At 30.5% G+C, this 27,122-nt stretch overlaps 3 protein-coding genes across 3 annotated transcripts; 1 reads left to right on the top strand and 2 right to left on the bottom strand.

Moving 5' to 3' along the window:
- Positions 1–593: 593 nt before the first annotated feature.
- LOC101206296 (protein STAY-GREEN homolog, chloroplastic) lies at positions 594–2,701 on the bottom strand. Its single transcript, XM_004143892.3, has 4 exons — positions 2,274–2,701; positions 2,015–2,188; positions 1,358–1,525; positions 594–1,109 (listed from the first exon to the last, which is right to left on the bottom strand). The coding sequence occupies exons 1-4, from the start codon at positions 2,394–2,396 to the stop codon at positions 804–806; spliced, it is 771 nt and encodes a 256-aa protein (XP_004143940.1). The 5' UTR covers positions 2,397–2,701; the 3' UTR covers positions 594–803.
- A 4,210-nt stretch (positions 2,702–6,911) lies between these two features.
- Positions 6,912–12,221, bottom strand: LOC101220518 (agamous-like MADS-box protein AGL19). Its single transcript, XM_011656474.2, has 8 exons — positions 11,920–12,221; positions 11,572–11,791; positions 10,005–10,086; positions 8,904–8,968; positions 8,510–8,609; positions 8,309–8,350; positions 8,081–8,122; positions 6,912–7,554 (listed from the first exon to the last, which is right to left on the bottom strand). The coding sequence occupies exons 2-8, from the start codon at positions 11,751–11,753 to the stop codon at positions 7,399–7,401; spliced, it is 669 nt and encodes a 222-aa protein (XP_011654776.1). The 5' UTR covers positions 11,754–11,791; positions 11,920–12,221; the 3' UTR covers positions 6,912–7,398.
- Positions 12,222–18,014: 5,793 nt separating this feature from the next.
- On the top strand, positions 18,015–26,320 carry LOC101220291 (ubiquitin carboxyl-terminal hydrolase MINDY-1). Its single transcript, XM_004143949.3, has 12 exons — positions 18,015–18,369; positions 19,050–19,168; positions 19,262–19,368; positions 19,451–19,538; positions 22,425–23,496; positions 23,598–23,652; positions 23,755–23,836; positions 23,985–24,065; positions 24,361–24,465; positions 24,553–24,602; positions 25,108–25,225; positions 25,891–26,320. Exons 1-12 carry the CDS (start codon positions 18,171–18,173, stop codon positions 25,972–25,974), a joined length of 2,160 nt encoding a protein of 719 aa, XP_004143997.2. The 5' UTR covers positions 18,015–18,170; the 3' UTR covers positions 25,975–26,320.
- The last annotated feature ends 802 nt before the right edge of the window (positions 26,321–27,122 follow it).

Genomic DNA, 27,122 nt, shown 5'->3' with positions numbered 1-27,122 from the left:
GTACAAGGTATTGTGAATTAAAAACCACTTTGACGCTCTTAACTCATAAACATAAATAAAATCTACTAATGAGTCATTATCCTAAAATCATTTACAATATAGAACATAGTTGAATGTTTTCTAAACAATAACACTTCAACTTTAAAAGGTGGAAGCTTTCCCACCAAGCTACACCAATATCAAGTCAATAACATCAAAGTTCAATCATTATACTCAATGATTCAATTTTTTTTTTTTAATACCAACTTCAATTGGTATACTTCTAGAACTTTTTCAATTCCCCTTCCTACAGTGCAAATAAAAAGTAATTATCCGTATCAATATCTTTTGTTTTTAGTGCAAAGTAGAAAGAATAATTTGAACCACAAAACTACATTAGTCAATTAAATTATACTGGTAGCATATTGTGTCAATTCTTCCTTATGCATATAAGCATTTCTTTTCCCTTTTTTAAAAGAATTTTACCAATCCCTCCAAAGCATGCAGGAATTCACAAGTCTGCAACATACAACTGTCTAACTTGTTTTTCTACAATCTTAGCTCGGTTATTACAAATTCATGATATAATTAAAACTAGAAAAAAGATTTCATCGAAACATAACGAGAAATTTCCTTATATTTCATCAAAAACACTATTGAAAGAAGAAAATTTCCACGATATATAATTTAACATCTTAGATACTACAAAGATTAACGAATTGAAATATAAGGACTAAATAGAAAGTTGAAAACATTCAATTGTCATTATATAGTAACAATAAAGATGAACTATTTACATTTTAAGGGCAGTCAATAAAATGAATCTATGTGCTCTCCAACTCATTATTCTTGGGAGACCATGAAATGGAAGGGATGGTTGGGAAGCAACAAGTGCAATCTTCTTGACAAGGTTTGGGCCGCTCCAGCAAGCCCAATTCCCACATGGGCTGGCTTTGAGTGGACCCATCAAGCCCAGTTGAAGGTGGGGCTGGATCCTTCAGTGGGCCCCAACACTCTACCTTGTTGAATTCTGGAATTTTGGAGTGGAAATAAACCCAAACCATAGCCTCTTGTAATTCAGGGTAATTGTTGAATAAATCCACATCTCCATGGACGAAAGCATTCAACACCTTTATATCGTGTGAATCAAATGTCAATTATATAATAAATTATTCAGAAGTGGGGTATGTATTATAATTTTTTTATTGGACAAGTAAATGAAAAATAGCAGACATCAAATGATCCAAATGCAAGTAATTTGCTGATAGTGTAAAATTTATATCTAACTTCTCATAGATCAATGATTGGAGTCTATTCTTTATCCTGTAGTTTTTGTGCATCTTATAGTAAATAATAGATGAAGAGAAAGAGAAATTACCACAGGGAGTTCTTTGCGAAAGATGAAGTATCTGAGATTAGCACAAAGATCTAGAAGAAAATGGCCACCACTGATATGACAATGAACATGAAGAGACATTTTTCCCTTAACTTTCTTCCATTCTCCTACCACTTCATCCCTTTGAAGCCAATTATACCATCCTTGTAACTGCGTAATAATATATTCATCCATCATCATCAATACTTACATTTTTATTGTATTTAACACCCATTCCAGAAAATAAAGTTCCCATATAGTTGGATTGTTGGGACTTCAAAACTCTATTCGGTCACTTTTCTTAAAAAAACTTGAATTTCTAACCAAATTTTAAAATAGAATTCAGATTCAAAATACCGAGAAGATATAGTTTTGTAAACTATTTTTAAGTTTTCAAAACTATAGCTTTGTTTTCTTTTTTTTTTCTAAATATTGGTAAATTTTATTTTAAAAAATATTGAAGAAGTGTCTTCAAGCTAAATAAAAAAGGAAAAGAAGAAAAAAATCAATAAGTATCTGATATGAGAAGCATTATTCAAGAATAAAAAAACACGTTTCACATAATTATAATCTAAAACAAAACTATCAATTTTCAAATATTTGACAAACTAGAAAAGGAGTTTTCATTAAACTAAAAAGAAGAAGAAGAAGAAGAGTTACCTGAGAATTGTTAATGGATTGAGAAATGGCAAGAGTAAGTTTAGAAGTAATATCACTATGTGTGAGCGTATAAGTCCTTGGAAATTTGCCTGGATGTTTCTTCTCATCCACCCCTAAAAACAGAACCTTTAGCTTCGAAGCTTCAAATATGGCTGGCCCAAACAATCTCGCCATCTATAAAAATTAAAATCAGAGTCAAAATCAAAATCAAAACCAAAACAAAACCCAAAAAAAGAAAGAAAGAAAGAAAGAAACTTACAGGAACCATTCCATGGTTCTTCTTCTTGGATTTGCGTTTACAGGGGAAGAGAGAAGAAGAATCGTGATAAGGGTTTGAAGAAGGAACAAGAAGAGGAGAAGAATTACCAGTCAAAACCCTCATCTTGTCCAACAAATTAGCTCCAGAAATTTGGGAGGGTTTGTGATCGGTTTAAAGGATCAAAAACAGAGGAAACTTAGGGAGGAACAAAATATGAGGCTTATGGGAAACAAAAGAAAAAAAGAAAAAAGAGAAAAGGGGAAGAATGAAAAAGGAAATGCTGTGTATAATCTGATGAGTAGTGAAGTCCAGAATTTTTGGGAATTAGAAGCGTGTAGGAAAGGAATTGCTTTTTCTTCGCTGTTGCTTCAAGTAGTAGACTTCGTTTAGGTTTGGTTGTAATAAGCAACCATTATTTTTCCTTTGGGGGATTTTACGTGGTTGATCAATAATACGACACCGTCTCTGTTTTTGACTTTGGATGCTACCCACTACAAATACTTGTATACTCTACCGGCCACTAAATACATTTTTAGACTACATGCTATTCTATCTAAATGCTTTCAAACTTCCATATCGAATTTTATTTACATTAATCTGTTATTTGACCCAAAAATACAAGCAGTTTAAAATAAAATTTCATTTCTATTTTCAAACCCCCACATCTAATATTTTAAAATATATCCCACTTTTATAAAATATATAATTGAAATGAGACAATAATACACCTTAAAGTCAAAATTAGCTTAGTCCAACCGTGATTAACCTGTTCTCTTATTTGAGAGGTAGAAAGTTTGAATGCTCCAACCTCCAATAATTGTATCGTACAAAATAAAAATATATATACAGCTCATGTTATCAAAATGTACCATAAATTTATGAAATATAAATACTAAACATGGGACAACTATATAAAAACAAACAAATAATAATTGTACTATAGTAAAATCAAGAAAGAAAATATCCCTAATAAGCTTTTCAACTGTATATCTTTTTAATATAAAAAAAGGACTTATAATATATTTTTCTTCTTTTATGGGTATATGAAAATAGTCTAACTTGTTTATCGTTTGAGGATGGCTTTTCTTTTGTTATTATATGAAAATTGTTTATGGTAAATTACATAAATATAGATTATAGCAAAAAGGCAAAAATAAATAAATAGAAGAACGAAAGAGGTGTGTCAATAACCTAACATATCTTTTTGGTATTTGAGTATTGAATCCATCTTGGATAAGTTTTTAGGTGAGATTTTTTATTTTTTATTTTAGAATTCTTTTTAATTTTTTGAGTAAGTGAAGCTGTAGTTTTGATTTATATTTTTTTTTGCAAGAACATTGGTGTAACAATTGAACAAATAGGAGAAAATTGGAGTGTCCTCTATTCAAAAAATAAAGAGGACATGTATATAATTTGTAAAGTTAATTAATTAAAAGATGTTTTTTTAAAAATAAAAGAATAACTATTTTTATTCAAAACTCACTATAATTTGACATTTTTGAACTATTTAATTCTAAAGTTTAGCTTAAATTTATTTAGAAACTTTTGATAGTTCTAACGGTGAAACAAAACAAACACAATAAAATAATATTTTGTATAAATTTGTATGTAATATTTTTCGGTTCTAAATTAGAAAACACTTCAAAATATATCACATTCATACCACACACCAAATTGAAAAAAAAAAAAAAAAGGAAAGGAAATGTGAGGGAATGAGAGCAAAAAAACAAAGTGGGGCTAAGAAAATGAAAAATGAGAGCTCACTCAAAAGGACCATGAGTATTTCATGGGGATTTAAACTCTTTCGTTATAAATTTTCAAAATTGAAAGTTTTTAACAAGTGAGCCGAAGCTGGAAGTGTGTCAAAATACGTACATAATCAAACAAAACCTCTTCAATATTGGTGTGCTATGTCGGTGTAGATATCAATGAAATATAGCAATATAATCAATACGGTATTGATACTAATATGTGATCATGTTTGACATATCAATCGTTGATATCGCTAATTTTTTAATTATAACTAATTCTAAAATCTTGAAGTTGATACACATGCTTTTCCATATGTATTTATCTAGTTATAATTAATTGTACTTTAAGATAAATTTTTTGCAAGAAAAAACTCTATTTCAATTTTTATAATATTTTAAGAATTGGAGAAGAGTTTTGAGACCTAAATGCGAAATTTTCAAGTTTATGGATATGGAAATGACAAATAAAATTTACAAACTCATCTTTGTCGACAAACTCATCTTTGATTGAAGTTGTAAATCTATTTTGTATTAATTGTACTTACAAACTCATCTTTGTAAATTTACAAACTTATGATATATAAAAGACATCTTTTATATATCATAAGTTGAAGTTGAGGTTCAAAATATCGTTCTTAATATATCAAATACGTCTTATAACAATTCCTTTTTTTTCCTCATACATAATGCTTATAATATATGTTCCCTCTAAAGATTATTTTTGTCTAAATTTATGCTCCAAAAATATGAAATGAAAACTTAAATGCATTATTTTAGGGTAGATTTTACATGCTGATGATTAGGACCCTTTGATTAAAGGTGATTTGCTAAGGTCATATTTGTTATTAAGACTAAACAGTGATGCGTTAGTTTCATAATTTTTTCTATATATGAGAATTAATTGTGCTGGAAAGAGACAATTATTACTCTTACCTTAAAGTTTGTGTATTTAATCAATTTTACTTCTCAAATTAATTGGAAAAATGAAATGAATTTAATTTGAATTTTCTCAATTCTAAATTAGAATTTTAAGCCTTTTTTAAAAAAAATTAAAACCATAAGCATTATTCGTTTTCTAAATCTTAAATGTTTTATTATCAAAATTTTCATAAATATTTTAAAAAATAAAGCAAAATTTCAAAACAAAAAAAAAAGTAGTTTATAAATATGAAAACCATTATAAAAATGGATTCAATTTTTAAGAAAAAAGGGAAATTACCATACTAAAAGATACCATAGTTTTTAAAATTCTTATTTTTATAAAAAATGGGTAAAAAGTAAATTAAAAAGTAAGAAGTGTTTATAAGCTATATTTTAAAAAACAATCTATAAATTATAAGTTTTTAGAAAAAAAAAATAATACAGAAAAGGGATAAAAAAGAAAAACACATTCATGTTAAGGATGTTCTGTATGTGTTGGCAAATAAACCAATAATGTGTCCAATCTTAGCATATAGTTAGGTCGCTTTATATACATATATATAAAAGCTAGGTTTTCACTCATTTAAAATGAAAAAATATAATATATAGTTGTAGAAGAAATTAAAGATGGTATAAAGAAGATATTTAATAAATAAATTAGGGGAGGTCACTGTCATCAATGATCAATCCAACTAGAATTAGGGGGAAAAAAAAGATTTTTGAGATGAAAAAACCTGTTTTAGGTAAGTTACGTGTTGGATTCCAAAAACGAATGAATGAATGAAGAAGATGATGATGATGATAATTTCCCAAATTGGGGTTGAAACTTTTGGGTGCTTTAATTTAAATATTCCATTTGGGAACTCACAATGGATAATCAAACAAAATACACAACTCAAGCTGCCTAATTGGAAATTACTCTTTTTCATTTTGGCCATAATATCCACCAAAACCAGCCTGACTTTTTCCTTATTAATTTTAATTTTGAATTTCAAACAATTCATTACAATTCCCTAACACAAACAAAAAAATTAAAATTTAAAATTTAATGGATCTATATTAAGTATAAATATGAAATAAACTTACCATTTGGTGCAACATATTTTTTTTTCATAAAATGCAAAGTTGAAATACTTATCAAAGGCTGAATTAAATGATTGGAAATTTATTAGACACTATTTGAAGTTTTTTATCTATTATTCGATAATTTTTTCAATTATTTGTTTATAACGTAATAAAGAAAAACAACAATTTGAATGAAAATGGACGAAGTTAAATTCAACCATAAACTTAAATAGCAAATATTAAGAAGATTTAGACAACCATGTTGCAATTTCTTTAAATCAATTGATCTGGATCACTTAATTAAGTTGATGTGTGGTTTTCATTGTTTGCAACCCTACACTATTCTGAAGTTTTTCAAATAATGGAGTCACTATTTTTAGATGATTTGACCTCAAATTTGAAGAATTCATGGAGAGTGAAAAACTCAAAATTATAAAAGCCAACAAAAATATGAAAATCAGATCACTCGTATCTACTATCTAATTTATTATTTACCAATATCTTTTAAATTTGAAATTTGAATTAAAATTCAATTAGTTTACACTCAAATTTTTAAAACTAAAGGAAACCTTACATTTAATTCGTAGTTTTAAAAGTTTTATGTTCCTACAATAACTTCATTATTGACTTTCCCTACCAAGCATTTAAGATTTTAGTTAATTTTAAAAACAAATTTCTTTTATTTCTCAAAATTAGTCTCATGGTTCTTGAAATCACACCTCCCACAAATTAGACAACAAAACAATATAAATATCAACCAAGAGAAATAATATTTATAAACTCGATTTTCAAAAAACTAGATAAACCACCCAACTTCAATTGAATTTGGGAATAAGCTTGGGGACCCATGTGAAGCCCCTTTTTATTTATGTTCTCTAGCAAATAAAAAACTATATATATGTGTGTGCATTTCCCATAATAGATTTAAAACTAATTCTAGTAGCCTTCAAAAATGGACAATATTCCCATTCAAATTTCACAATCTAGACACCAAATTTCCACATTTCTTTTCAAATAAAGTAACCCATAAAAAGAGAAACACAAACATGTTAAGCAATTAAATCAAAAGCAAAAGCCCTGAGAAACCTGAAAAAGACAATATCCAACAAAGATACACAGTTGTTCCTAAATATACAGGTAATTAATTACTTAAGTTTCAAATATATACTTTTCTTTTCCTCATAAAAAGTATATATAGTGAAACACTTTATCATGCATAAACCTTTTTTTGTTTTTTTTTAGGGTTATGTTGGGTTTCACATTTTACTGTTAAAAATAAATGCTGCATGTAAATCAAAACTCACCCTTTTTTTTTCTTTCTTCTTTGGTAATATTACTTTCTTGGGAAATTTTGGAAGGTAACAAGGGGTGTTTCGTTGGTTAAGTCTCTATAGGAAGGCATTATTATTATTGTTATTGTTATTATTGCTTCTTCTTTCTGGTGGTCCTATGAATAGTTCAGTTTCCACATCCATTATCTCTTCATGGTTTGATGATTCTGATCTCTGATTGCTTTCTTGTTTTTTTGATGATTCACTTATAACCTGAAAAATATAATTCCCATATTAAAAAACTAATTAAGTATTTTTTTGTTATAAGTACTCATGTGGATTTGGATTTGTAGTTAGAGGAACAACTTTATCTACTTGTATATAGAAAAAAGTTCAAGTTTCAAAGATTATCTTTCCATATCCCTAAACTTTGAGAGTTATATGTTTGATTTATCTTGAACTTTGTTGGATGTTAAATACATCCCTAAGTGTCAAAGGAAATAGTTATCCATCGGATTAGGATTCTAATTCCAATTCATATATTGGAAAAAATAACGATGAAATTTGTTGAAGAGAGAAAAATAGCAGTTACAGGTTTTACTAGAAAATAATATAATTGTGTGCTTGGTTTTTCAAGGCAAAATGTTTTTTGTTTTTCTTCTTTTTGTCAATTGAAAAGAACCACTTATTCTACTAATTAGATTGTGATTGAGTTTAATTGACCATTTCGGAGTTCAATAACAAAAGGGAAATAGAGACATTATGAAAAGAAAAGAAGAGACAGCATATATTGAATTACCTTAATCTGCAGTGCTGCATTTTCTTCCAGCAACATTTTCTCCTATATACCAAAAGAGAATATAATTAAATTGCAACTGACAATCACCCTCGACTAACAAAAACAACATTTTGAACTATTTTCTTATTGTTTCTTAATTAATCAACTTTATCAAACAAACTAATATTAGTAAAAGATTTAATCATCAATAATACAAGGTCAGTAAGTTAAACAAAATTAATTACTTACCTCTTCCTTCAGCTTCATAATTTCATCCTTCAGCATTTGATACTGAGAATTTGACAAATAATATTATATGTTAATGATACATAAAAACATATCTAAAAAGGGCAATTCTTTTTTATTAAGCTGCAGTTAAATTAAAATCAAGGAGAGAGAGATTATCATGATTTTTTCAGCTGTTATGAGGTATTTAATAACAAAATTTACCTTTCTTGACCTAATTTTGCTTAAGCTTCTTTCAAGTTGCCTCTCAAGCTGCTGCAACTCATCAATGGAACACAAATCCAACCCATCTCCCAATAGTTTTCTGTACTATTTCACAACATTACTGAGTGTTGTGTTTATAAATTAGGGCATGGTTTAAAACAGTTAGTGAAAACCACTTTTTGTATGTTCAAAAATCATTTTGATCCAACATGTTTTTAATAATTCAAAAATCAATTTCGATTAACTGATTTTTGAAACATTAAATGCATGTTTTAAGTGATTCTCTAATCATGACAAAAAGTGATTTTGAAGGCCAGACCATGCCCTTAATATATAACAAAAATAAGAAAATAAACGTCTCTTTTTTTGTGTATTCATCAGAATAATCTCAAACCTTTTACAAACTTCAAGGTGCTCTAACTTCTTAGTCATGCTAAAGGAGTCGTATTCCTTCTCCAACTTTCAATCCCAAACAAATTCTCATCAGTTCAGATTACTCAAACACACATATAAACATATGGCAGAAAGGAAAATACATTAGTGTGGAATGTGACAAAAATATGACAATAATGTTTTTGAGGTAGAAGAGATAAGATGTATACGAAACTGAACAAACATTATTAGTATATATGGAAATTTTGAGATTTTAAGTTAAAATGACCAAAGGAAGAAATTGGCTTTAAAATATAAGAACTAAAATTTAACTTTCTAATTAGTGGAAACTCATAGAAATTCAAGAATTAAAACTATACCTCCAAACCTAGCTAAATATATCAAACAGATAAAACATGAATAGTTCTTAAAGAAGCATGTCGTTTCAGGGCCAAGAAAAGAACTCCAAATTTGTACTTTTTTTTAAAGATTATTGAATGAGACAGATAAAAAAAAAAAAACGTTCGCTAATAATCTTTGGATTTGTAGCCAAAAATCTACAAAGACCTCTAACAATATTTTTGGGTATAACATAGTCAAAAGTATGTATATTTTTGTAGTTTCTGTTTCAGCCAAATTGTAGCAGCCTCCTCTCTTGTATCAGCTTCTTTTTTTTCTTTTTGAAAGAAGGAAATTAAAAGAAGGATGGGAGTGACAGAAAAAGAAAAAAAAGGAGAAGGAAATGTCCAATAACCATTACATGTAGAATATTCTACAGTTATTTTCAAAATTCAAGTTAAGATTAGAAAAATCAAACAATTATAAAAAAGACTAGTTTTTGGTTGTTATACTTTAATAAACGCTTATAAAATTCAAGTTAAGTTTTGAAAATTCAAAAAATTAGTTTTTTAAAAGTTGTTTAGTTGATTTTGGAATTGAACCAAGAATATAAAGATCATCCTAAAATAAATAATTGTGAGAGAACAAACACATGTTCCGAAACTCAAATAGTTATCAAACAAGATTATCTTTTGAATATTTGTGTGAAAAGCCAAACCAGATATATGTTTCTTCTTACACTTTCTCTACTCAAAAAGCAGCAACAAATTGTTTGAGAACCAACCTGCACATCTTCAATAGCTGTGCTGTTACTTGACATCAAATCTTTGGTTCTGTTTTGATAGCGATCAATTGTCTTGTTCATACTGAAGAAACAACAAGAAACAAACAAACAAAATCAACTCCAACATTATAACTTGGAACGTATCTGGTTCTTGTTATAAATCCTCTTAATTATAAACTTTAAGCTTTTGATTATTACAAAGTTTAAAACTTTAATCAAAGGGTTAGTTTCAAAATGAACGACCAAGATTTCTCATATACATTGGGATATGCCCTTCAAGGCCATGCGTGGGAATAATTAACCAATATCGGAATAATATGAAATAATTTTAACAAAGATCGATAAAAGATTATCTTTTTTTTTTTTCTTCTTCTTTTTTCTTTTGCCCCTTCCCCCCCATTGGATTTTGAAGCTAAATATTCCAAATCATGTCCCTAATAAAGCTAATAACTTCCTATTTTGGGATAGTCTAGTATTTCCTTAAATTACTACCTACTTAGTGAGACATGACTCAAACTAGATGCTCTCATGTCTCAACACTAGGAACTAGAAAAAAAAAAAATTAGAACTTTACTAAAAAGAAATTTTTGTTTATCTACAAAGGCTGAAGCTTTACCTTGGAGAAAGAGAAATATGTCATTTCTTTTAAGTATAGTACTTTCAATTTATAGGATTTATTATATTTTTAGCATTAGTGATGGTATGATTCAAGCTATAACAGCCTATTTCTCTCTAGATATAATAAACCTATGAATGAAATTCAACAGTCCTTAATAATGGGAAACCTTCTAGTTAAGTCTTCACAAAGTCACGCCTTGATTTTTAGTCAAAGAAAAAGGCTTAGAAGTTTTTACAAATATAACGACGGTAACCATACATAAAGTTTGGGTTCTCTAAGGTTTGCGTTTTGTCAGTCATTTGAAGGACACAGTAGATTCAACAAAAATGAAAATGTGGTTTGGTAATAATAAACCAACAGTGCGATTTCAATTAGTTAAAGAAATTGTTCAATAGGTATGGGGTAGGTACAGCATCTTCTGCCTAATAAATTCATATGATTATTATTTTAACTAACCTTAGTATGTTAAATCATATATATACACATCTAGCTATTATTAGACTAAACTAAAGTAAGATGAGTTTAACATGAAATATTATCTTTAACAAAAGCTATGTTCTACAACGTTCAAAAACAACCTCAGTCAAACACATGGTATCTTCCATTATTCAACAAGCTAAGAAACAGAAACTACCTAACAAAATGAGCCCTAAATCAGTAAGAGTACTCTAAAATATCTTTTATAAAAGATTTAGAATATGATTAAAGCAACTTTGAACTATTACCCACAAATCCTGTTGGGGTTAGAGAAATAAGAAGGAAGGACAGTACGATTTTTTATTTTTGCTAAAAGAAGAAAGAATTAAAACCAAAGGAAATAGACAATATCCAAAAGAAAATGAGCATATACAGAAGTTTCGTTAGTAACCTCAAAAAGACAGTGATTTGAGAGATTTATAGAGAGATTTTTTTTTTTTGGAAAATTAAAAAAAAAAAATGTTAGTATACCTGCAATTGGAAAACTCATAAAGTTTGCCTCTTGGAGAGAAAATGATAAGTGCAACTTCAGCATCACAAAGAACTGAAAGCTCAAAAGCCTTCTTCAGTAACCCATTTCTTCTCTTTGAAAAAGTAACTTGCCTGCTTGTAGCATTCTCTATCCTCTTCATTTGTGTTTTTCCTCTCACCATTTTTTTGGCTCTTCAAACCTATATATCTCTCCTTACCCCTTCTCTCAAAAACAAAAAAAAAAGATTAGACTTTTACATCATAAATCTCATAAACAATGAAAACCCACAAATCAAAATTTTCTTTTCTTCAAAACCCATTTACTAAAAAGTGGATCAAAACCCATACCTATATGAGTAAATCTTGAAATTTTCGTTTTGAGATAAAATGGGGGGGGAGGAAACCTGAGGGGGGAAAAAAAAAACGTAAAGCAAGAGAACTCAATTTCTTGGTGGGGTTTTTTTCTTTTCTTTGGAGGAGAGTCTACTAGAAAGAAAGAACCCTAGAAATGGAGTATAAATAAGAAAGGATATGGGGAAGATAGGAAATTTTAGAAGGAAAGAGAAATTGAAATTTGATGAAGAACCTGATCTCTTTCTTTCTTTTTTGGGAAATCTCAAGAAAGAAAATAGGAACCTCCCAAAAAAAGAAACCAAACAGAATAAATGCGACCACTTGAGAAACCCATTATTATTATTTTTCCCTTAAATTTATCTAATTACGAGAAAAAGAAAAGGAAAAAGAAAATTTCTCTCACATTTGGGTGCACGAGGGTTAGTGTGCAACTAGGTGAGTTAATGACACGTTGTTAAAGTGACTGACAACCACTGCGGCCGGTGACCCTTGGAGAGGCAAAGGAGGCATTTGACGCTGAGGACAGCAAACATTCTTGTCGGTTGCCAGTTAAACGGGTTGCGTAGTATAGTAAACGGGGGGAAAAAGGGTAATTTCGGGAATTCAGGGTTGCAGCTTAAATTTGGAGCACTCGTCGAATACTGTAAAAGCTGTTTTTATTTGAAGGTTTTAAACAAATGTTTTCTCCGTACGTTTTTTAATTGAAAATTTTTATGGGTTTATTGTTCCGTACGATTCGCTTCACACCTTCAACCAATCAAACCCCTCCACCTCTTTCACTGGGAAACACCGTCTTACTCTGTCACGTGGCTCTTCCTTATTGATTGGTGCGTTTTTTCCTTTCTTTTTTTCTTAATTTTATTACTATGTGAAAATATCGATAACAAAATATTACAATTTGCAATATTATTTCAAAATTAAAAACACACAACTTGCTCTATTTCTTATTACCTACTTTGCTGTCTTCCTTCCCATTCTTATATTTAAATTTAGTTTATATTCGACGCTTATGGCTAAAATTTATGTCGACGGTCGGTTTTAAAGCTATGCGCATGGGGTGCTTTAATACTAAGGTGGTAATTATACTATTATGATCATCTTTATAGAGATAGGTGAAAGGTCTACAGTCATATGTTTTAGATATAAACCTTTTGTTGTAAACTCTGCAACGTCTACAAATTTTTCTATCGATATGTTGACAATATCAAATTTAAAGTCACGTAAATTTATAATTAATTAATATATCATGATTAAAAAAAATGTTATGAAAATCTATTTAAGTGTCTTTTCTTTTTTACTTGCTTAAATTTTTATATCTAGAAAAGTTTAATAATTAAATTAAGGTGTAATTATCTTAAATCTTGCATTATGTTGGGAAAAGATAAGGGTTAAGTTGAAATTAGATCAACCAATTTTATTGGTATAATAGAACTACATAAGTATGATTACATTTTTGGTAGTGTACTCCCAAGTTATTCTTATAACAATGTATGGTAGTAAAAATATATAGTAGTGAGGTATCTTTTATATATATAAAAAAAAAAAAGATTAAAATACAGTTGACCAAAATATTTAAAACTTATCCAACAATGAAAAAAAATTGTAGTTAACTTTAGCAATTTAGCAATTAAAATACAATTAACAAAAATATTTTTTGTAGGCCTTTTAAATTTTTGTCTTTTAAATTATTTTTATAAACTCCAATCTAACAATTTCTATATCTTTTCATACACACCTTCTTCTAATCTATTTAAAAACTAAGTCGAGCCTTGAAAATAAATATATACCTAATTTTGATAAAGAAACTAGAGAGAATTAAGCATAAATTGAAAGTATCGAAATATAAAAATTATGAAATCTTGCCAAATTTGTTACTCATTGTCTTATTACTTTCACGTCTTCTCGATCTTGAAAAATATAGTATATATATCTCGTTTATTGGCTTAGTCAATCAAGCATCCTATTATTATTGGAGTAAAGTTAAGAAAACCACAAAGTCTATTTAGTGTTCTCTCGTTCTCACGAGGCATATGTAAGGTTTTGTCTAGACTTTAAACGTAATACATGTTTAAGATCTTGTAAGGAAAATTTTCCTCCTCCGTTTTACTATTTATTCTCAAGAGAGATGTTTGACCATGGTGGATAGTTGGAGTTGTTTACAATATATTGTCGTTTAAAAAACAAAACGTTAATTAATATCAAATACAACCTTAATCTCCAAATTTTAGTTTGGATTCTAATAACTCTAAAAACCAAATAATAAAAAAAATAATTTTACCGATGAAAAGTAGTGTTGTTTTTCTAAGGTGAGTTTTCAAATATTACCAATAAGAATTAACATTGAAAACAAGTACTATGCACATGATATTTATGTTTCATTTTTATTTTATTGTATAGTTTAGATTTTTTCTTCATAACAACTTTTTTTTTTTCTTTTTGTTAAGACACAATAATTGGTTAATTTTTCTCTCAATTGTTGTTTAAGATTAAACTCAAATAATTCTTAAAATGGAATGCTATAATGATGGTTAGAAAAATAAATTAACTATACTACGTTGGTTACTAAATTAAAAAACTAGAAAATAGTTGATGAATTAATAAAAAAATACAAATTAAGAGAAGATGACAAACCCAGAGTTTTTTTTTTCTTATACAAGTACATATAGATATTCTTGGAGATGTCAACTGATGAGATATTAAAAAAAAAAAAGACATTAACTTCATAAATCACATACTATCAATTAAGGATATATTTTTCTAATTTTCATTTTTACCAATGTTTATGGATTTTTTGAATCAAGCCCAATAACTTCTCGATTTGATCAGCCTAGCGTCTAGGTGGGTAGATCAAACACTCGACGACCAATTTAGATGTTCTAAAGTGTATGTTTTATGTATCAACTTGAAACATTGATAAAATGTCAAAGATTTTGAAGAGATCTAGAAAAACATAAAAAACCAAAAAAGAGAAAAAAATGAACAACCTAAGACTAAGATCATGCAATGGAATTGAGATATTTCTATCCAAATTGTGCGCAAGTTGTGACTTAGAAAAATATGTTTTATACCTCTCCATATTTAAGAATTTCTGAAGGCTCATTCATTGTATTTTGTGTAAGAACTAATAATTAAATGAATTATTAATTATTTTCCATTTAGAAGATGGGCTTCTTGACTTCAACTATAAAATTGTTCTTTAGTTACAACGTTTGGTTTTCTTACGCTATTAGAAGTTGGAAAAGGTTTCGATTTTATTAAAGTATTAGTTATTCATAAGTTACAACTAACCTAATGAATTCATAAAATCATCTCATTTTTTCTTTAATTAGCATAAAAATAAAAAATGACAACATTCTCATCTACCTAGTTATAGAAGTTACTTACAAAGAAAGGAAGAAAAAATTTTCTCATCCAAACTTTTATATATACTACATATACAAATTAATTGTAAATAAACATAATCTTTTCTATACGAATTAATGACTCAAATTATACTTGAATAAAAAAAACAAATTTAGTTAAAATATATTATTGATTTGGTAAAATCAAATCAAGGTTGTCTTTAAAATTATTACCCAAAATCAAATCAACCAATATACTCTTTAGTAGCAAATGATATGACCACGAGGAATATTGATAATGATTTAATTAAGTAATTTATAATTAGTCAAACATTCTTCTTAATTATTACTACATTTAATCTCTTTGATAGAATTTCAAGTTTGTTAGGTTGATTATTCCCTCATTAAAAATGGTAGAAAGGAAGTGAAAATCCCTATTAGTTTCAACTTGCAAATGGTATACTATACTTGGGAAAATGGGATGGAAAAAGTACCAAAAAGTTAAATGTGCATTCCCTTTGAAGTGAATAAAAAGGTTTCACTTTATAGTTTATGACTTTAATAAAGCAAGTTGGTGGTTAAATTCTTAGATATCGAATATATTTAACAAAATACTTCTTCAAACTTCAATACACACCTTCTTAATTTTTTCTAATTTTTAATTCTAATTATGTCCTTAAAACTACACTACACGTTTTTACTATTAATTTTAGTATTCCCTCTCAAAATCTAAATAATCAAAATGTTAAAAATATGGATGGAAACCCAAATAGAAACTAAATGAATGTTATGCATATAAATGTTTGTTATACATTTTGTTTACCTCCGGTTTTAATATATTTGATTTTAAATTTTATTGACGCATTTAACACACATCTTTTAAAAGCCTTAATGTTTATAATCATGTTTTGTTGGCAAACAATTTTTTTCTTAATTCAATCTAAACGACCTTAAATAATTAACTCTAATCGTGATTTGGAAAGAAAATGCTTGGAGTTAGATTAAAATCATAAAGATAAAATCACACAGTTGTTTTTCTATTTGCATAAAGTATATTATGATCACTTTAATTGTTAGGTATTTAGCAATATATTTAAGTTATTTTCGTCAAAACTTTGTTATCATTTTTTAAAAACATTCCATACTGTTTATAAGCTAAACCATGGCCATTTAATCTCGTAATTTGATTGTAGGATTCAGATAATTTTGAAAAGGTTTAGAGCCAACTTAGAAAAGTGCCTAAGGACAGGGCTTTGAAGCTCAGTTTTTATTGGGCCATTCTTCTTAACCCAACTCATGTGTTTGTGGAACCAATCTCTCTTTCAAATTACCCCAAACATTCTGACTTTAAGCTTTTATAACTATATTCATCAATACCTTCTTTCAACCTTAATTATAAAATTATGGTTACAATTGTTTCAAATTAAACTTGTAAATTTTGATCGGTGACTCAATTTGATCACTTCTATTATAGTTAACACTAAATTTGAGGCACAATTATCAAACGTTATTGTTTGTGTTGCTACAACGATTTTCCATTATTCTTCTTTCATTTGGTGACGTAGTTTGTTGGAGTGATGGTTGACTTCATTGTTTTGCATGAGCCATTAAATATACCCAAAGTAATATATAACAATGTAACGTAGATTCTATCCTTGTAAACTTATTTTCATATATTGACCTTGTGATAATTTGACAATTTATATCTACAATCTCGTGGTTTTTTCAACTCAAAACTAAATAATTATCAAATGTGATCTAAACGATTAATTTGAAACATCATAAACTAAATATATAGTCCAAAACACAAAGGTAAAAAAGAATAGCTTTTGCTTAGTTTCATTAGACCGCGACGATTCTCTTGTATTTTTCAAGTACAACAATTAAAAAGATAAAAGTCAAACACTCAACTTCTACAAAAGAATATCCTAGTAATTATAGTTGAAGTTAATCTCGATAATTAATTTTATACTAGGAATCTTCGTTTGTTTTTTTTAAACTATTCCCAAATATTAATATCGACAACTTGTTGACACACGAGATGATTTATCGACAACTTGTTGACACACGAAATATTTATTGTGAAACTGAACATTGATACCAATTTCAAAGTTTATTGTTTGAAATTTGTGTTGACACACGAGTCTTGAAAATCACCTTCCTTTTATACCTAATCCAACTAAATGGAAGGTGCATTAACGTAACATGACATGAATGAGAATCTTCAACCTACTCCAAGAAATATATATATATATATATGAATCGATATTGATATTCATAATGATACTTACTCATTAAGAAATTGAATATTACTATACATTTACGATGATGCAAGGGATTGAGTGTGTTTGGTTTAATCTTGAGAAAAGTGTTTGCAATAAAATTTATTTAATAAAAATAAGTTTCAAAATGTTATACATTTAATTAGTAAGTTTTGAACTTAATTTCAATTTAGTCCATAAAAACTCAATTTTAGAAATGAGGAAACATAGGAAAATTTAATTAATTATAATTTGTGTAATTAATTTAACTCAAAATTAAAAAGAAGTATTTAATAAAAAATTGAGGTTAAAAAACGTAAATATTTGAAATGCAGAAAATAAAAAGAAGACAAAAATTAAATTATCAGTAGGCAATAAGAAGTGCTTAACCCAAACTTAATGCGTTACCATGAAATATAAAATCAGCTATTATTTATTAGTAAATAAGAATAAGAAGGAAAGAAAAAAAAAAGAGAAAAAGAAAGCCCGGCGGGTGGTTGCCGTCCCACACGGCCATTACAATTAACAATCACAATTTCTCTCTCATAATTTTTGTATTTCTTTCTTCTTCACATTTCCTTTCCAAAGTATAAAACACACACACTGAGTCCGAACCGGATTGCAATTCTTTGAGTTATTGGCCATGGCGTCTTCTTCTTCCCCCGAAGAATCTCTAAATCAACCACCACAAGAACCCCACCAACACCCACTCAAAGATAAGGAAAAGGAAAAGGAAAAGGAAAAAGAGTGCGTTTACAAGACCAAACCCATTCAATTTCTTGGTCGCCCTACGCCTATTGTTCTCCAGAACGACAATGGCCCTTGCCCTCTTCTAGCCATATGTAAATCATCTCCCTCTCTATTTATCTTTGTCTTCCGATTCTTAGGGTTTCATTTCTTTATTGTTTTCTCTTTCTCCTCGGCCCGACATTTTTGGTTGCTTTGTGTGTAAGTTTTCGGATGGCTGGAGTTTTTTAGTTTCAGTTTGATTCACGTGAAGTAGGTAAATGTTTGGGCAGATGGGATTTGATGGATTAGCTGCATTTCCAATTGGAGATTCGGAGTTGGATTTATCTTCTTCTTTTTACTTGATCGCTGTATGTTTTAGTGATGTATGAGTCCGTCTCCTCTAATGCTGAATAGTTATGGTGATTATGTTTTTATTAGTGATGATGGAGCGTTCAATTCGTCTGTTGTATGATTGCTTTTAATTCCATTCACTCCATCGACCGGTTTACTTAGATTTTGAGTAGTAATAGGCATTTTAGGGTTTATTACTCTCGCTCTTTTCCTGTTCCTTGATTACTCTCGCTCTTCTTTTCCCTTTTTCGGGCTTTGGGAGTTATTTTAAGTTTCCCTTTATAACCTATTCCAAGAAAGTCGATCATCATTCAGTAGATGATTTAAAGACTAAACATGCTGTGAATTTAGAGTTCTTTTTGAATGAGATGGATATGTAAATGAATGTATTTAAATGAGTACATGTATTCATATTTGGTTGTTTATGTTGGGGCTGTTGCAGGTAATGTTCTCTTGTTGCGGAACAACTTAAATTTGGGTCCGGATGCAACTGAAGTATCACAGGAAAAATTGTTATCTCTGGTTGCTGAACGACTGATTGATTCGAATAGTAATGTCGATGTAAATAGTTTTCTTTTGTATGCTATATGAAAATTTTCTCCCACCCTGGTTTCAGCTTGTTCAGTTCTTTGATATTCACTTGTTGGTTAACAGAATAAAGATGCTGGTTTTGTTGAGAATCAACAGCAGAACATTGCTGATGCCATTGATCTGCTGCCACGTCTAGCAACAGGGATAGATGTAAATATTAAGTTTAGGAGGTAGTAGTATAGGCTTAAATCCTCACCTAGTCCTTTTATTTTCGTCTGCCTTTTCTGAACTAAGTTAATGTTCTATTTTCAGAATTGACGATTTTGAATTCACTCCAGAATGTGCGATTTTTGATTTGCTGGATATTCCTCTATATCATGGTTGGATAGTTGATCCGCAGGTTCGTAAATACTTTCTTTCTAGTTACTATTATAAATTTAATTAACAGTACTATATGATTTCTTCTGCTCTATGTTGGTTTTGTTGTCCCTATTCTTGAGTTGTAGGCATGTGACTTGCTTTATCAGTGTCTTTTTTAACAAGCAATGAAGATTTTCATTGACAAAATGAAAAGAGCCTAAAATGTAAAAGATACAAACTCAAAAGGAGTGAAAACAAATTCAGTTTGAAAAGGAAGTGCAAATGAAAGCATTCCATTTTAAACAAATTTCAGGCAAGCCAATAAAAGAGTTGGAAAGAGAGCACCAAGGATTTGAGAATGCAAAGGCAAGGAAATGCCTAACAAAACCTGATGGACATTACTTTTTGACATCTGAAGAGAGAACCCTCTGCAAGTTGTAAATGCCGAGCAATTTGAACCAACAAGAAATACCCTTCATAAAGCAAGAAATAGAAGGTTTTAGATTTCGACAAAGTAGTGAACAAGTCCACTGTTAAAAATAATGCTCCGGGAAAGACATTTAGATTCCAGAAAACAGAAATTGAACCATTTGAAAACTAAGAAATGCTGAACAATCAGTGAAAAGTCCTCTTCAAAGGAACATCACCGACCCAAATATCATGCCAAACAGAATTCTCGAACCAGTTTCTTAAGTCAATAGAGCATAAAAGTCCACTGATTTCCAGACCTTTGAAATACTATTCCATAGGCTGAGAGGACTAAAATACTATTCCATAAACTAAAAAGAATCATGTATATTAGCTATGACTTTTCTCCAAAAGGTTTGAGGCTCATTGATATATCTCAAACCCCATTTGGCTATCAAAACTAAGTTCGTGTTCTTTAAATACTCGGATACCCAAACCTCCATCATCTGATATTTTGAGGTTAAACTCCATCTAACAAGATGATTTATCCTGCCATCAATGCTCCCTTCCCAATGCATATTCCTCATCTAATATTGAATGGAACAAAAAAGAGGGACATAATTGCAGGGGAGATTAAAACGTACCAATGTACATAAGATGAATCTTCCACTTCTAGAAAGTTCAAACCTTCTCCACTTGCCTAGCTTCTTTTCAATTTTTGTCAACTGATTGGCCTGTCAAAATCAAACATTTCTTGGGTGACCTCCAAGAGGCCGACCAAGTCAGGGACTTCAACAGTTTTCTAGAAGTAATTCAGTTGTCAAAGACCAATCTTCAGCAGGTTCTAGAAAACGAAGTCTAGAAGCTGCTATTGAAATATGAATCGAAAGGACTTTGTGTATTTTTGAAGAGAAGTATACAATTTGGCTTGTTCATTTAGATGCAGTATGTAATAAAGTTTCCCTTTGGTGTTCTCTCTCTAGAGCTTTTGGCGACTTCTCTCTTCATGATATAAACTTAAAATTGAATTATTTTATCTTTGCTCAGTTTTTTTTTTTTTTAATTTTGCCTCTTTGTTTTTTCCATCTTTTCTGCATTCACTTTTCAACGAGTTTGTATCATTTAAGTATTAGTCTCTTTTCACTATTTTATTGAGAAGTTTCATATCTTATTCAATCAGAGATTCAATCTTACAACTAAAATGAAATGACTTTGGCTGCTGCTATGAATCCTTAACATTAACATAATAACCAATCAAAAACATTTGCCAGTTAATTTTGAGCCTAGAAAGTAGAAAACTTTTTCCTCCGGTGTTTTGATTAAAATCTTCCGCATCAAATCAGCTTAATAACAAAGTGTCATTTGGAAATTGAAGAACTGAACCTTGATTGTTGCCCTCCCTCGTTTTAAAGTCTTCATTTAAGCCTCTGTGAACACAATTTTCAACAAGTGCACCAAGAATGTTGAAAACCAAGAAACAAGGAAGGTGAAAGAGGATTTCCAACCTTAAGCTAGAACTCTACTTCGAGAACGACCATTGTTGAAATTGAAAATAGGAATTTAGGATTATGAATGTAGCCCTGGATTAATTGAATCTATGTTATGTCAAAATACTTTAATTGTTCGTTAAGAGATTATGTTATGTCAAAATACTTTAATCAGTTAAGCCCCAATTATAACTGATTATGGAACTTTTTCAATGCAAAGCTTTGAAATCCATGCATTTTGCATCTTAACCCTATGCTCTTCGTCTCTTCAAGAACTTCCTTGGGTATTCCTATTGGATCTAAAATTTGTCTACCTTCAATAGTTATAAGAATAATTATAAAAATAAAACTGGAAAGGAGATGGCTACCATAAAGACTTGTGCCTTTATCAATTTCTTTGAAGTCCAAATTATTCTTTTGATTCTTCCAGCATATATTTGTGTATTTGTGATTCTGTCCCAAGACTTCCTTGATCTTTTTTTTCTTTTTACTATTATTATTGTATTAAGTATTTGAAATTTCTTGGAGAAATGTTTTGTTGCTAGCAAAACTCTGGTGGCCATAATTGTTTTTGGAGTTCCTGTTTTGTTCATAGGATATTGGAGTTGTTACAGAATTAGGGGAGACTGTTAAATGGAAGTGCAGGGTGATTGTCTTGGACTGATAACAAAGAAATTGGGGGAAACCTTGGACTTTATTCGAGATGATCTGTGATGTTGCCTTCAGGGCTCATGGTCACTTGGACCCTCTGGACTTGTCCCCTAAAGAAGTAAAGAACTATGTTGCGTTTTCCAAGTCTACGTACTAGCCTATTAATTCTTGATATGCCACAACCTTAGAACTTGTTGGCAGTTGGCACAAACATATATTTGTTATGACTTTTAAACTCAAATATTTTATTTTTGGAAATTTATACCGACCCTTTATTCTGTGTGTAGGATTATCTGGTATTCCTTAGGCTGCCATTTGGTTTGACCTTTTCATTTAACACCTCTCCTGGCCAATGTTTCATCCTATTCTTCTGTGTGTAGGATCATGAGACTGCTAGTTCAATTGATTCCAAGTCCTACAATGCTATCATGGAGGAGCTTGTTGCTCTGGAAACGCAACACATGGAGGAGCAGTGTAAGAACAATCCTGAAGATGATTGTATTGATTTTGTTGCTGCAACAACAGCCACACTTGGAGTTCCGTCGCCAAATCTTTCAAAAGTTAGATCTTTTGATGAATCACCTCGTTCAATCTCTGATGAGCAACCAGTGAGAAAAGGGGATCTTGAAGAAGAGGCAGAGTTATTGAAAGCCTTGAGATTGTCTGAATCTGAAACACCAATCTTAATAGATAATCATGGTGTGCCCAGTGCTGAGGGGAACACTAAATCTACTAAACTGGATGAGGAGCCATCTCCTGGAAAGGTTTCAGTCATAGAGGATGTAGAGAAGACCATAGTAAAAGACATCTGTGCTGCAGACAATAATCTTAATGAACAGTCAGATTCATTGACTGCAGATACTGGCAAAACCTCAGTAAGTAAGAGTGATGCAGATGTTTCACCTTTTCCCAATGCCACAGAGCAAGTAAGCTCTTCACCATTGAAGACTGATGCCGGGGAACACCTTGATCAGGCTGTGGAGTCTGAAGGGCATATGATTTTCCCTGATATGTTGGAGAAGGACAATCATGAAACATTGGTTCAGACTGTCACCAGTTCTGGAAGAGATGGTGCATTAGCAAATGAGAGTCACGAGAATACTTCTCCAATGAATGATAATAACCCTTTTCCAGCTGCTAGTGAAACAGTTGATCATAGACCAGTTGACAAGGAAGACCCAACCGAAGTATCTGGGCCATCTCCATCTATTAATTGTACAGATTCAGTAGATGGTACAATCCAATGTATTGAGGCACCTGAAGGTTTGACTTCATCTGTTGGTAGTGAGCCCATATATGAAGGTGAGGAATGTATATTGGATCCAAGAAGTACAGTTCTTGAAGATCGAGAGCCTGTATATGAAGGTGAAGTGGTTCTTGCAGAACAGGGATGTGGAAGCTCCATAAATTTCCGTAATATACAGTCAAAGGTTGAAATTAGTCCAAAACAAGGTAGAAGTGAATTCCATAAGGGTTACTAATTTTTCCACATGCCAATATTATATTTATGCCCTTAAACTCATCAGGTAAAATCCATTCTTAATTGTTATCAGGGGAGCTGATCAGGAATTTTTTAAAGAACAATGCAAGTCAGCTAACATTTTATGGGTCGGTTCCTGCTTGCCACTTTCAATTTCTTTGCTGGACATTTTTGTTTAGTCACGCTGGTATGGTGTAGTTCCTCCATAGTTATTGTTGTTGCTTTTGCAGCCTTTTCTGCTTACAAGATGGTCTTAAGGAGCGTGAGCTTTGTGTTTTTTTCCGTAATAACCACTTCAGCACCATGTTCAAGGTCAGTAAGAATTTAAACTGTTCTATGTTGTGTGTGTGTGTTGGCTTCCAGAGCTGTTGGCTAATAGTTACTAAGAAAAATGTTGGGTTTCACCTTTTACATTTGGCTGACCCCATACTTTTACACACTCGTCTCATCTCATCTTCAGCTTGATGGCCAGCTTTATCTTTTAGCTACAGACCAAGGTTACATTCATCAACCTGATTTGGTGTGGGAAAAGCTAAATGAGGTACAATCTACTTAATTAACTCTTCTATATGGCATAGATACCTTCAGGTGCATTGCTTCGTTACAAATAGTAATAATATTAAACTTTTTAAAAGACCATAATGGTCCACGGACATTACAGGAATATTGATGGTTCAATGGATTTGGAAACATCTTTTACATGTTCACCTTGACGTTTCTCTTAGCTATCTTAAATCCAAATTAGGCCTTGCAAGTTGCAATTGTATTAATGTAACCTTGCTTTTACTCAGTTCGTTAATAATTCTATCCAACTTCTAACTTCAAATATTTTGCAGGTAAATGGAGACACTTTATTTATGACGAGTAATTTCAAAGAATTCAAAGTAGAAAGTCCTTCAAATGAGTCTTGGGATGAACAAAATGCCATGACAAGCACAGCGGTTTGTGTTATAAATATTTCAACAATTTTGATGCCCTGTTTTATTTTTCTTTAGCAATTTACCGAGACTATTTTGTACATGCTGCAGGACTATCTTGCAAGCATTGATGCTACTAAACATGCCGGAATGGATTTGAAGTAACTTCCTATCTTGTTATATTTAGTATATTACTCACAAAAACATGCAAATGAATAGTACGCTTATTTTTTTAATATTAAATTTTGTTTCTATGGCTACCGATAGTCTTGCAGTACATATTTCTTATCTTTATGTTTCTTAACATTGGGTGGGCCTTATCTCTGGGAACTTAAAAAGCGATGGTTTTGCCCCGACCAGTCCTTGTTATGCATGGTTTTATTACCGCACTGTAACATAGATTGGTTAGCTGGAAATTTAAGTTTCGTTTGTATAAAACTGGAAGTGGAGTTTATAAGAATACCCAATTGTCCTTCAAAGAGAGGAAAAAGGAAAGAGAAAAAGAAAGGAAGCACCATAGTGTCTTACTCTTAAAAATTCACTTGAAACTTAGAGTACATGCCAGATCCATTGTCAGTTTTGAATATAGAAATCTGAGGCATATGTTAAGACTAGAGCCGACTGCTGAATGATTACTTAAATTTTCTGCTTTCATTTTTATCCCAGTTCTGACCTGCAACTAGCAATAGCCCTGCAACAGCAAGAGTTTGAACAACAACCACAGCGACAAAATGTGCAGCAGCCATCTTCAGGCGGCAGTTCAAGGCTGGTCGTGGGTCCTCAGGTAGAGTTTTCATATGGCTCTATACTTTCTCATGCTATAGATTTTCTGCATCCATCTTTTATACTTTCTCCTCATCCGATAGAGAAGTCTAGGTTATATATAAGTTTTAGTTGAAAATTTGAAATTGTGTGTATGAGGTCTTAAACTTTAATCAATATCTATATAGGTTCCTAAATTTTAGAGTATCTGTTTAAAATCTACAGTCCTAGTAAATACGAAATTGAATTTTGTGTCCAGTTGGTTTGTGAATTTACTATTTAAAAAAATGTCCATTAGATTAAGGACTTCTTCTACACCAATTTGAAACTATAAAACCTATTAGATATCATTGAAGTTCATTTCTATATTGAAAAATTAAAAAGTCTACGGACTTATACACCTCTTAGAAGTTTTTATCTGTTAGATACAAGTTTGAAAGTTTAGGACTAAACTAAATTCATAAGCCGTAAACTAACCAAAATTCTATTAAGGCATTTTCTAAACGAACTGATATTCCAATTCTTTTTATTTTTATTTTCTATCAGTAAAAAGAAGCATATTTCAAATTTGCACCGTACTTTCACATGAGTTTGCCGAACTTTTCGGTCTCTACTAAAAACTATTAAAAAACCGCCATACTTCCATCTCCCCATTTACTTCAAATAAGTAGAGAGTTTATTTTGCAGGTGTCTAGAACTAGTAGCAAAACCCCGCCGTCTTCTTCCTCAAGGACTGACACGAAATCAAAGGAAAAGTGCAGTGTGATGTGAATTTTGGTTTGCAGATTCGATAGAAAATCATTTTCATTTTTGTTTTTGTTTATTTTATTTTATTTTCATTCCCTTGTAAATGGTTTGTTGTCTTCTCAATGGAACCACATCCTGTTGACTAACCTAATTCCTTAAGAGAGTATGGATACAGTTTTCCATTTTGTATATAGTGGAGTATATATCTCATTCCCCCCATTTCTTTAGAAGCTCATAAAGTCTTTTCTTCTCATAGAGATTCATATGTAAGAAATGCAGAGTTTTCTCTGTTCTCTTAAACATTAATTGGAAAACCATGTACTCTCTACCTCTCATTTCACTACAGAATAAAGTGCTCTTTAGCTCCTCACTTAAGCCTTGTTTCAAGTACTCACAAGCTCTTTCTCCCAAATCATTTGTGTTTTAAGATTAAATCCCATGTTATTTAGATAATGCAATAATGCAATAATGCAGTAATCATAGTGAGGATAACTATCTTCTTAGCTTACAACATTTTGAGAGGAGATCAAAAGCAAAGTTACAATAGTTTATACTCAAACTGGACAACGACTCGATTTAAAAAAAAGTAGGACGACACGAGCATATTGGACATACATTATTTTTATTAAAATATTAAATATCTATCCTGCATATAAATACAGTGTGTTTGAAGGCATCAAAACAAGTTAAACACCATATAATTCCTAAATTTATACGTGAAGGTTTGGATGTAATCATTTAGAGGCGTGAAGAAATGAGGGATATCGCGGCGGTTTGGACCACAACAGTAACAAACCTAAAATGTGGGATTGATGGTCTATCTTTGGACTGGGCATATGAACTTTTAAAATGTTAGTTTGAGTGAGTTTTCTTCTCAAATCTAAAAATTCCATGTCTTAGAAGTGTCCTATTTTTTTCTTTTTTTTAAAAAAAATTGACATGCCAGCTAGCGTATCGGACACTGACCCTCTTAAAATTATCGGTGCTTCTTAAATCATACGGTTGTAGAGATATTTCGAGATTTGTTGTCCCTAACGATTTAAGAATTGCCTTCCTTGACCACCAAAATTTTAGTCTCTTCCTCCATAATGATTAGGTCTCCACTAAGTTGAAGCACATACCTTTGGGTTGGCAATCTATTTTTGTTTGGCGATATGGCGAAATTGTTTGTA

This window comes from Cucumis sativus, chromosome 5 (genome assembly GCF_000004075.3).
Source record: "Cucumis sativus cultivar 9930 chromosome 5, Cucumber_9930_V3, whole genome shotgun sequence".
Classification (NCBI taxonomy): domain Eukaryota; kingdom Viridiplantae; phylum Streptophyta; class Magnoliopsida; order Cucurbitales; family Cucurbitaceae; genus Cucumis; species Cucumis sativus.
The sequence above is the reverse complement of the archived record's forward strand: the minus strand, read 5'-3'. Positions and strand labels throughout refer to the sequence as shown.